Consider the following 12388-nt stretch of genomic DNA (forward strand, 5'->3'; position numbering starts at 1 on the left):
TATATTTCTGTATCGTGAGTTAAATTGTATGTGTGTATATTTCTGTATCGTGAGTTAAATTGTATGTGTGTGTATATTTCTGTATCGTGAGTTAAATTGTATGTGTGTATATTTCTGTATCGTGAGTTAAATTGTATGTGTGTATATTTCTGTATCGTGAGTTAAATCGTGTGTGTGTGTATATTTCTGTATCGTGAGTTAAATTGTATGTGTGTATATTTCTGTATCGTGAGTTAAATCGTGTGTGTGTGTATATTTCTGTATCGTGAGTTAAATTGTATGTGTGTATATTTCTGTATCGTGAGTTAAATTGTATGTGTGTATATTTCTGTATCGTGAGTTAAATTGTATGTGTGTATATTTCTGTATCGTGAGTTAAATTGTATGTGTGTATATTTCTGTATCGTGAGTTAAATTGTATGTGTGTTTATTCAGTTACCAACCAATCTCAATAAGAACATTTCACAACAATTTTATTAGGTCTTCTAATTTTTTATTTTTCGTTGGTGTATTTCTCTTTTTGTTAATCTCTTCTTCTTTTTTCAGTTATCACCTTTTGTAGTGGTTTTAAAAAAGGCCACTACCAACTACAGCATACTTGAGTTTTCCATACATTATCAAAAGAAAACAGTCACGAGAGAGTATGCTTGGTTCAAATCTTACTGCCTCTCTTTAAACTGTAATAATCAATAATCAATATTGAATACAGGAACAGTCACAGCACATAGTTTCCATTTCCTAAACCGCAATATTTTTACAACAATTTATTATTAAAACAAAGTACATTCCAAAGATGTAATTATCAGCAGGACAGAGTTTGATAATCCAATTAAAGAATAGTTGTATCATTAATATCAATTAAAAGGAAGGAAAGGACAGGTTAATGTCAGAATCAGACAGAAGGAATGTAAGTTTCCTGAGTCTAGAGCCTCATTATTAACTCTAGAACTATTCCAAGCTCTGCACGCTACTCTTTCAAATCACCTGCTATATTCACACAGGGTTTGTTTGTTCCAAAGTTCATCATGTAAACCATTCATGTGTTGGAGTACTAACTTGTTTTTGAAAATTATCAAGGCTTCAGACATGGTCCGGTTGTGTAGTGCAATATTTAGTTTTTTGGGTGGTTACCAGGACAGTAAAGGGCTCTTAGTTGCAGATTCTTGTTTTAAATTTGCACCATATAATTATGTGGTTGTAAATGCACCATCGGTTACTTGGTTGACTTACGTGCGTACAATGTATTTACATTTCATTGTAATATTGGTACAAGAATGAAAAGCAAAAAAATAAATAAATAAATCTAGAAGTTTTTCAAAACTGATATATATAAAAGTAACATAACGCAGATAAGTAATTTACTGCTTGTTTGATTTTGTTAACACTCAACTCCATTAGTTCATTTTACTGTTTTCAATGTTTAATATTTTTATCTGTCCTGTTATTGGCTCTTGTGCTGTAGGATGTTGAATAAAATAGAATAAAATAAACAGGATTCATTGTCAGAATCAAGATCACAAAGCGTCATGGATTCTCTATGGTATAATTGGTAACCCTACCTAACTTTGCTATGTTGATTTACTTCACTCACTCGACTTTCAAATTCTACTTGTAATAAATAAGTTGTTGTCTTTAGTTAACCTACTCCTTATCAGATAACCCCGATCTGAACTTTTTCTTTGAAGTAACTTTAATTCTACTTTTTTGCCCATAGAGGAGGAAGCAATTCAGACAGATGTAATTTTGATGGATAATCATTCTTAATGTATCATTTCATTCTATATCTCCATCTTAGGCAAGCTGGCCAATTTCCAGATTTACTTCCTCTCCAACGTGGATAAAAAAAACACATACAGAAATCAACAGCTCAGTTTCTCTGGTTTCAATTAATTTTTTGTCCCTTATCTGTTAAGAGAGCTTTTGTGACAAACATTTACACGTGAGAAATAGAGTAATGAGAAACAAGACGCAGTCCTTGTTGCATCATTGGCTCAGAAGAATGTGTACAACTTCAATTTACATTGAGATCCTTTACTTGAATGTGTGAACTTGATTGTGGGGTCTAAAATACTTTTTCAAATTTTTTGTATATATTTTTTAATTCCCAGAACCAACTTCAAAGCAACTAGGTTGAAATCCAACAAATACGCCTTTTTGGTTAATAGCCAAAAAGTATATTTTTAAAAAGGTGTAAGCTTAGAAGAAAGACATGCCTCTTGCTCTGTGGTCCATTCTCTATGCTAGGACCCTCCTTGCAGGCACACAAAGACATGCCTCTTGCTCTGTGGTCCATTCTCTATGCTATGACCCTCCTTGCAGGCACACAAAGACATGCCTCTTGCTCTGTGGTCCATTCTCTATGCTAGGACCCTCCTTGCAGGCACACAAAGACATGCCTCTTGCTCTGTGGTCCATTCTCTATGCTAGGACCCTCCTTGCTCTGTGGTCCATTCTCTATGCTAGGACCCTCCTTGCTCTGTGGTCCATTCTCTATGCTAGGACCCTCCTTGCTCTGTGGTCCATTCTCTATGCTAGGACCCTCCTTGCTCTGTGGTCCATTCTCTATGCTAGGACCCTCCTTGCTCTGTGGTCCATTCTCTATGCTAGGACCCTCCTTGCTCTGTGGTCCATTCTCTATGCTAGGACCCTCCTTGCTCTGTGGTCCATTCTCTATGCTAGGACCCTCCTTGCAGGCACACAAAGACATGCCTCTTGCTCTGTGGTCCATTCTCTATGCTAGGACCCTCCTTGCTCTGTGGTCCATTCTCTAAGCTAGGACCCTCCTTGCTCTGTGGTCCATTCTCTATGCTAGGACCCTCCTTGCAGGCACACAAAGACATGCCTCTTGCTCTGTGGTCCATTCTCTATGCTAGGACCCTCCTTGCAGGCACACAAAGACATGCCTCTTGCTCTGTGGTCCATTCTCTATGCTAGGACCCTCCTTGCTCTGTGGTCCATTCTCTATGCTAGGACCCTCCTTGCTCTGTGGTCCATTCTCTATGCTAGGACCCTCCTTGCTCTGTGGTCCATTCTCTATGCTAGGACCCTCCTTGCTCTGTGGTCCATTCTCTATGCTAGGACCCTCCTTGCAGGCACACTAAGACATGCCTCTTGCTCTGTGGTCCATTCTCTATGCTAGGACCCTCCTTGCAGGCACACAAAGACATTTATGTCCCAGTAGCAGAAGGTCGCAGCAATAAAATGGCTCCTGGCAAAACAGTACAGCAGTGAGACTGCCATTATATTTTTGTCTTCCCATTCCCTGTAATGACTTTGAATAGCAGAAAACCGATAAAACTTTCATGCTCAGTTTTCTCGAAACAAAATTTCAGATTCTTGTGTTTACTCCTAGAAACTTGCTAATATCTTAACTGGTCTGTGTCTCTGTAGGCCTACTTTGAGAAAATGTCTGTTACCTTGTAGGGTAAAAATTCAACACCAAATGCCTTAATGTTGATATACTGCAGGTCAATGTGGGTGGTACGCAGTTTACAACAGCTAGATCTTGTTTACAATCTAGTAACAGAATACAGTTTACAACAGCTAGATCTTGTTTACAATCTAGTAACAGAATACAGTTTACAACAGCTAGATCTTGTTTACAATCTAGTAACAGAATACAGTTTACAACAGCTAGATCTTGTTTACAATCTAGTAACAGAATACAGTTTACAACAGCTAGATCTTGTTTACAATCTAGTAACAGAATACAGTTTACAACAGCTAGATCTTGTTTATAATCTAGTAACAGAATACTTTCAAGTACCTTGTGGTGATTACATAGAAACCAAAGAGTACATAACAGATCATAAGAATAATGTTGTCAAGAATCAGTCATAATATATATCTGAACATTAAATGATGTTTGCCTCGCTAACCATTTCTGCTAAGTGTCAAAATTCAGTTCAGTTTAGTTTAGTAATGATTCATTACATTTACAAATTGCCGCATCAGCAGATTTGCAAGTAATAATTCAAAAAATATAACAAATAATCCGCAGTATTAAAAGTACAAACACGATATGGTCATGCACTGTTTCTTTGTCTTTCAGTCTTAAAGCAATCGCACAACATTGGTAAAAAGTATTGTCCATGGGCCAACACTTTGTGTATCACATGTTATATATAAAGTAACAAAACTGTGAAAATTTACGCTCAATCGGTCATCGGTGTCAGGAGAAAATAGCGGAAAAACACACCGTTGTTTTCGCACGTTTCGCACATTTCGCAGTGTCATGACATGTGTTTAAAATAAATCTGTTATTCTCGATATCGAGAATTGATAACCGTAATCTCTGTAAGTTATTTGTAAATCTGAGAACTTTTAATTTTTGTTCTGTTCAGAAAGTGTCCAATGGCTTTAAAATGAAAATCATGACTTTGGACAGTCCTTCTGAGATTTCTTTTGTTCTGGAGTGCTGACAAGTATTGACAGAATTAAGTCGTTTTATCAAGACTAATTGCCAAGAAAGAATAACAAAGTGATTGTGAAGAATCTTCTTAAGATTGGAGGGTGCAGTGAGACAAGACCCACTCTTGCAACCGATATTCAAAGAGCATGTTTTTATATACGTTCAATACCTGAGCTTCTGATTATCAGTTGAAGCTTGACTGGACACACTACAAAGCTGGGTTTTCACTGAGTGGTTTGATGTAACCTGTAAATGTGCTGAGTAAATCCTAATGGACAATTTACAGTTGGCTTGCCATTTTTCAATTTTATTGATTTGTTTTCATTTACTTCACATTTATGGTTGAACTGTACCGCACTGCTCACTTTGAGAGAAAATGATAACCAATGAGATTGTAATTCCTGGGGGCCTCGTGTTGATTTCAAACATCATGCATGTAGCAGGATTTAGTGGGGGGTTTCATAGCATCAGACCATTCAACTTGTGTTGATTTAATTGTTGACATTCAATTATTGTCAAATGCACTATCAGCACCAGTATCAAACAAATACCATGGTTGGATGCAACATGGAACTCTGATACAGAAAGTATCCACAATTTAGAAACACAATTCTGTACAATATCCAACCGGCAGGAAAAGTCCCTCTGTCATGATACTCAAACCTCATCATGCTAAAGGGAACCCCAACCCCAATCCAACCCCCTTCCAGCTATTACGACTTACCGTTTCACTTCTTGAATCTGTGAGGTTATCTCCCAAGCCTGGCTTTCCTCCATTCATCCCTCCTTCCCTATCTTCAATCACTAGATCGATTGGCATCTTCCCTTTTAGACAATTTATGTATCGATGGCAGAAGTTGTCACACAACTCATGTACCTATAAATGGAAGTAGGAAAAAACCCATTAACATTAACATTGAGTAAACTTGCTTTTGGTAGCATAAAAAAATACATTCTTGCAATAGTAAAGATCATAAAAGAAAGTACACCAATCAGTATAAGGTAGGTGCCTGAATTATTTCCTTTGCGCATCTCATTCACATTTCAATTTGAGAGAATCTTGTATTAACTCAAAGAGTGTGGATCAGCATCACCTAACCTGTCCACTACACACAGCCTGAGGTATTGACTACCACAATGCTGTGAACTACACAGGGAAATAGACTTCCAAAATGGCACTACCAAGATTGGTTGTGGTGTAGTGATGATACCGGGTCAATTAGGTCAATATATCAGTTTCTTGGTCAAAACAACCAAACTTGCGTACTTTTAACAGGTCCCAAAGACACTAGACTTACAAAATATTCTCTATTACTTTCCTCTTAAGTAAAAATTACACAACGTTTCACTCTGAATCCATTCCAACGTCTTATTACATGATTGATGAACATTTAACAATTCCTGACACCTTCTAACTGGGGCTATTTTAAGATTTGATAAGCAAATCAAAGTTGCCGGAAGTGTTCCTTTTTTCCCATAAAACTCAAGATCAGTCACTGACTCATTGACACAGTTAATGAAAATACCAGGTAAAAAGAAATGTGTTTGCATCAAAAAGGGTTAAATATTTTGTGAATGATTACCGGTTATTTGTTGAGTAGAAAACAAGTGGAAATACCCATTAAGATTGTTCTTTTTCACACTTGATGACCTTGAGTATATTGAAGGCATGACATGCATATTATTCTCTCATTGCTAAAGGAAGATTTCCAACTCCTAAATGCTACAGGAACCAATTCATTATTTCAGTCATACGAACCTCTATGATTAACGCTAAGTTTAGTACTTCATAAAACACAACGTTAACTGCCACTAACAATTGAATGGAACCTGTGCTCAACACATTTATTTGCACTTGAAGGTGGATCAAGAGCTGTGTGTTACCCAAAGCAGTCATGTTTAGACAAATAATGTTATCTGACCTAATTTCCAATCATATGGAATCATAAAGCACATGTTTTATTAGAACATGAGACAATGTCTGAAAACAGAGTTCAATTTTATTATGTGCATGTACTCTACACTAATTATTAAGAATACAATAATATACACAAGAACAGATCTTAAGTATTGATACAGAATCAACTTTTAACCCTGCACTGATGTGTGATAAGCATTCCTCTGTGCTTTCTGGAGTCCTGCTGATTTTATTGGTTTGGGAGGGGGTCGTTACTAGTTATTCAATTCAAACTAACATACATGTTCATACTCCATGAAATATATATCAATGTAAAGAAGTATTGACATAAACTGAGGTCTTAAAAAGCAGAAGTACTCCATGTACTACTTCCAAAATGTTGATATCTTTGGATGATCTAATAAATTAATTTTACAAACCAGCTACTAGATAATTCAGTAATGGCGTACACATGTATCACAAATATTTGAAGTTTCCCATTTTGTATTTTTATCTCCACTTAATGACTAAGAATCCATTCAAATGAATACCCCAAGCTCTATGTGTGCAACACACCGTATGTCGCCAACGTAATTGAACCGGATCTTCTAAATTCTGGCCTCTTAGGAAATGTCTCAGTGATTTCTTTATTTGTTACCATGGAGGAAATCTGACAGATCAACATTAAGTTACAACAGTAACACTCATAACCACATATTCTCAATTTACATAACGGATATTTCATGACCTTGACTTGAATCTGAGTTATGGTACACAATTATGAGCAGCCTAAATGAACTGCGAAACCTTACCCAGGTCTTGGGTAAATGGCATCAAACAATATGAGTAATCAGGCCACATTTCTCATGAGCAGCCTAAATGAACTGCGAAATCTTACCCAGATCTTGGGTAAATGGCATCAAACAATATGAGTAATCAGGCCACATTTCTCATGAGCAGCCTAAATGAACTGCGAAACCTTACCCAAGTCTTGGGTAAATGGCATCAAACAATATGAGTAATCAGGCCACATTTATCAGAGTGTACTTTACAAAAGGAAAAAAAACGACCTCTCTCTTCTATTGAGTAGTGATTTATGCTCGGATGAACAGTGACAGTTGTAGAAACAGTTGTGGCAATGTTGTGGAACTTGTTTATTGGCAATGTCTGACCCCGTTACTGAGATATTTCATCTCCCTAGAAGATTGTCTTACTCATATTGGGGGGTCGGCTAAAGGGTCAAGGTTACTGTCAACATTACAGGAGGGGGAGATACCTTAACGGAAGAAGGGGTGGAAGGACAAGGGGAGCGTAGAAGGACAAGGGATGGAAGGATGGGTGATAAGATGGATGAGGTTTTAAAACCAATAATGACTACTAGTTGACAGTCATTGGGAAGTCTTGCTTAGTGTCAAGGTGAAGGATGGGTGTCCCTTATGAATGCTTTATTCTGTCTTAGAGTACAGTCAAAAGAGCTAATTGAATCAACTTCCTCAAAGTGTGATCTATCATCACTATAACATCCTCTGCTTCTAACTTCATACAACCGGTATTTGTTGTTACTTTCATCAATTACTATTAAGCAGAAAATATTGCTTAGCACTTGACAGGGAAGTGGCACTAAACAATTATCATTACATGTAGAGCCTAGTGACTTGTTGGTTGGTATGTTTCCTTCCTCTAATGGTATAAGTGGAACCTAGTTCTGCTAAACAAGTTTTTCTGTTCCAAGGGAATTTGTGAGTCAGGCTGGTGTATGGAGTCACCACCTGATGGTAATTTTGCTTACCACATACACCAATGAATCTACTGTCATTTCAATGACTTTCATCAGGGCACAAGATTGGTGTCTAATAAAGTGTGTATATTTAAACAAAACAAACAAGCTTTATTATAATATTTCTTTTCATAATATATTTAGCAAAATATATAACATCAGGGCATTCCTAAATTATTAACACATGTTACAATTTGTGATACTTCCATTCTCAAATTAATTTGTTAAAGAAAGGTTTTGGAATTCAAGTTCAATCAGTGATTACAACATTTTAATGAGCTCTCTATGACAAATATGAGGCTCAAGAAAAGTTGGCTTTTCTCAGAGGTTACTCTATGATTTATGCATGTTTTATTCTCAATGTTAAATGCATTAGCATGTTTAGCACAAATAAAGTATACCAAAATATTACCAAACTGGGATATGAGTACAGTATATAAAACTTTCACTGTGTGTAGTTTGTGTGCTTAACATAAGATCACACTGAACTAATGATTCTCCAGGCAGTGAAATAAAAATGTATTTAATTTGCAGAATGTGGAAGCCACATCCAGTTCATACCAATGCCCTTTTATGGTGTGTGGGGGAAAACTTTTACAGAACCAAAAACCGTATGGTTGACCTGATTTTACTATCAGGAAATAATATTGAAGTCACAGCTGTATCTTAATTGATGTTGAAATAAATAATAATAAAGTTGACTCAATAAGTGGGATTCTCTTTGATTTGATTGCATTTCTTGATGGAGGGAATGCAAAGCGGTTCAGGAGTGTAAGATGCTGCTAACCGTAGTTCATAACTAGATAAAACAGATTGTGAAATGAGTTGGTTTTCCACATTGATGTGTGTATGTTTCTTGATGAAGAGGTAGGAGTGTAAGATGCTACTAACCGTAGTTCATAACTAGATAAAACAGATTGTGAAATGAGTTGGTTTTCCACATTGATGTGTGTGTGTTTCTTGATGAAGAGGTTTGAGTGTAAGATGCTACTAACCTTAGCCCAAAACTAGGAGCCAAGGTGTCCCGACCCGACTGCTTGCTGACCAAAAATAACAGGTGCGTTTGCGTTTTTCTGCATTGTCATATCACTCTCAGCATGTCGCTCGCAAGCCCCCCCCCCCCCCCCCCTCAAACGATGCCCTATGCCCAAGGACCCCGTCGAGCACCGTAGTAACTCAGGAGCACCACACGATGAATCATGGTGCTCTGTGAATAATTGTGCGAAGAAAATACACTTCCTGGGTTCTTCTTGGCTGAAGATTGCGTCGTGCTGCTAACTAACGCTGCATCCTGTTGCAAGGAGGGGGGGCTGGCGATGTTACTGCTGCTAGTAATGTTTGCTCAGGGCTTTTACCTATTGGGTAGCCGTAGTAAATACATGCTTCAATGAATGTACACATGGTGTGTATTAGGATTGTGTCTAGGTCTGAAAAAGGTCCGAGGCAGTTCGCAAACAGTATCTGAATGTATACACTACGCTATACATTATAAACAATAGCCTGCGTGCGTTTGGAAAGAAATTCTTTCTTCACAGTTATCATTATGAACACAAATCGCATAGTCATATCTTTGGCCCTTAATAATACTAATAATAATAAGACTTGTAATGCGCACATATCCACCTTGCTGGGTGTTCAAGGGTGTTACCCTTGAGTAACAATTAATACATACTATTTTTCAGAGTTGCACCCCAAAACAATAACATTCTTTGCATCTCGTTTCATTGTCTTTAATTGTCTGTATCAGATGACAAGAGAACCAGAAGTTATAGGTAGAGTGTTGGTCAATACATTGTAAATTGATTCCTAATTTGAAATATTGACAGATTTGGGTCTGATCCTTAACAAAGTGTAAGAGACAACAGAGGTAATTGCCTTCATGCCCTCGGTCATTTCCATAGTGGCCATTGAAGTGTTCAGCTAAATGTAAAAGCTCATAATACACAAATAATCTCACCTGCAGATTGGTAATACAGAGGTTTTCAATCAAAAAGGAAAGAAAAACCAACCAATGTATCTAGCCAGCAGCCAAATATTGTTTTTATTTATCTAAAACAGCAGTTTTAAAAACACTCGTATCTTACAAATCAATTCATAACTTACGAGAAGATCTTTTTTAGTACTTTCTGAATTAATGAGATGATTGATAGATTGATTGGTTGATAGATTGATAGATTGATAGATTGATAGATTGACAGATTGACAGATTGACAGATTGGCAGATTGGCAGATTGACAGAGTGGCAGATTGGCAGATTGGCAGATTGGCTGATTGGCTGATTGGCTGATTGGCTGATTGGCCGATTGGCCGATTGGCCGATTGGCCGATTGGCCGATTGGCCGATTGGCCGATTGGCCGATTGGCCGATTGGCCGATTGGCCGATTGACCGATTGACCGATTGACCGATTGACCGATTGACCGATTGACCGATTGACTGATTGACTGATTGATTGATTGATTGATTGATTGATTGATTGATTGATTGATTGATTGTACTAATCCTCTACAGATTATTTTCCCACCTTTCCAAACTTACATTTCCTACACGATTTAAGCCAATGGATCTACAGAGATTATTCAGTCAGATTTTTTTCCTCTGAAGCCAAGTGAAAACTTGATTTAAAAACTCAGTTCTAGGTTTTTTTGAAGAGCTGAATAAGCACAAAAAGTAAGCTACAGTGTCAACAAAAATCATAGTTCTTCAAAGAATATGTTTACCAGCAAAAACCATGTCATTCCGTGCTGCGCCTGAATGGTTCTGTAATGTTTCCTTTGAAAACATGCAAAATCATTCATAAATGGATATATTTTTTTATCATACCATTCATGTTCATACTTTTAAATAAATGAATAGAATTATATTTTACATAAGTGCAGTTTTGCAAGGGAGAATACTGACATTAAATCCTCAGGCAACCCAGAATAAATGCAAATTAACAAATCAAATGAACATATCCCTGACAGTGACATCCGAAAATGTTCAATACCTTTGCAAACTATTTCTACACCTGCTGTGCGTTCATTGATTTCTGAAGGTGGGGCTGTTGTTTACTACATCAGAGCATTGGATAAGAGACGACAGTGTTTTAAACATGTCCCTATTACCGTTAAAGAAATATTTGAACCCATGGCCAAAGATCACCAAAAACACACAATTTTTGCCTGGTTCCCTCTCTGCAAATTTATACCGACTTGCATTAATACTCTATCAAGGAACCAGACTAAATATTTCACTCCAACAAAGCACTGAATTCTCTGATACAGCATAGACAATAGAAACTATGTTTGTAGGCCATGTGCTAGTGACCTATTTATCGTCAACATTGAACTGAATACATCACAAACTTCAGTTCTTTCTCCAAGGTTTTTCATCTCGAGAGAAGTGACACAACACCGACATGCAAGCAGGAACTTCCCACAGTTTAAGTTAATGTGCAAGTATCCCTGGAGTTGCAGATTCTTTCTCATCACACAAAACAAGTTTTTTTCTTAAACTCTTTCATTTGACTCTAAAATCAGAAGATATATTTCCCACCCTGAAGACACAATAACCATACAACCACTGACAGTGATAGAGGATGCTTTTGTTTTTTAATTGATAATAAAACTATTTATTGAATTAAAAAGTTACATTAAAGTGCACTGGACACTAAAACATTGTGAGAAACGGGCCCCTAAATTAACATAGTTTTTGAATACCAAGTGTATTAAGAATTATTGTCATCTAAAATGCTGCAAGAAGGTCACTGACAAAACTTGGTAGATTCGAAAGAATGTGATTTGATGAAATTTACACACGCTGGATGTACAGTGATCATCTTGTCAATTGGAATAACATGAAGTCTACTTTTAAAACCAAACTTTAATGGTTAGTCTTCACTAAACACTATTTCCAACAAACCTAAGAGAATTTCTAGAACTTCAACGGTTATATTTGAGTGGAAACAAAAAAAGCAACTTATATAATTAGACATGGATTTTGTACACAAAGATGGCTTTATTTCAACAGGCGCAATAGGAATATGCAACAGTTATTTATGAGTCATTAAATTCTTTTTCCTTGACTTTCAGACAATGCTGATTGGTTTAGTCTTTGTCTTTAAGATAAACTGCTTCTTTGTTTTGAAAAGAACTAAATGCTTTTAGGATTTTGTTTTTTTCTTCAGAACTAACCATTAATTGACAACACGATAAGACACCGTAAGACACATTCCAGTTCCACTAGTGAATCCTCACTCTACCCTCCCTCAACTTAAACAAATACAATTACTGAACGCATCTGTAAAGTATCCCCCGTTGACA

General features: G+C 36.8%; 1 protein-coding gene across 3 annotated transcripts in view; it reads right to left on the minus strand.

Moving 5' to 3' along the window:
• Positions 1 to 12388, minus strand: part of LOC117294794 (homeobox protein Meis1-like) — a 75309-nt gene that overhangs the window by 44758 nt on the left and 18163 nt on the right. For all 3 annotated transcript variants that reach the window (XM_033777322.1, XM_033777336.1, XM_033777330.1), the window contains exon 6: positions 5136 to 5288. In XM_033777322.1, the coding sequence (XP_033633213.1) occupies positions 5136 to 5288 (153 nt within the window). The remainder of the gene's footprint in view (positions 1 to 5135; positions 5289 to 12388) is intronic.

This window comes from Asterias rubens, chromosome 1 (genome assembly GCF_902459465.1).
Source record: "Asterias rubens chromosome 1, eAstRub1.3, whole genome shotgun sequence".
NCBI lineage: Eukaryota > Metazoa > Echinodermata > Asteroidea > Forcipulatida > Asteriidae > Asterias > Asterias rubens.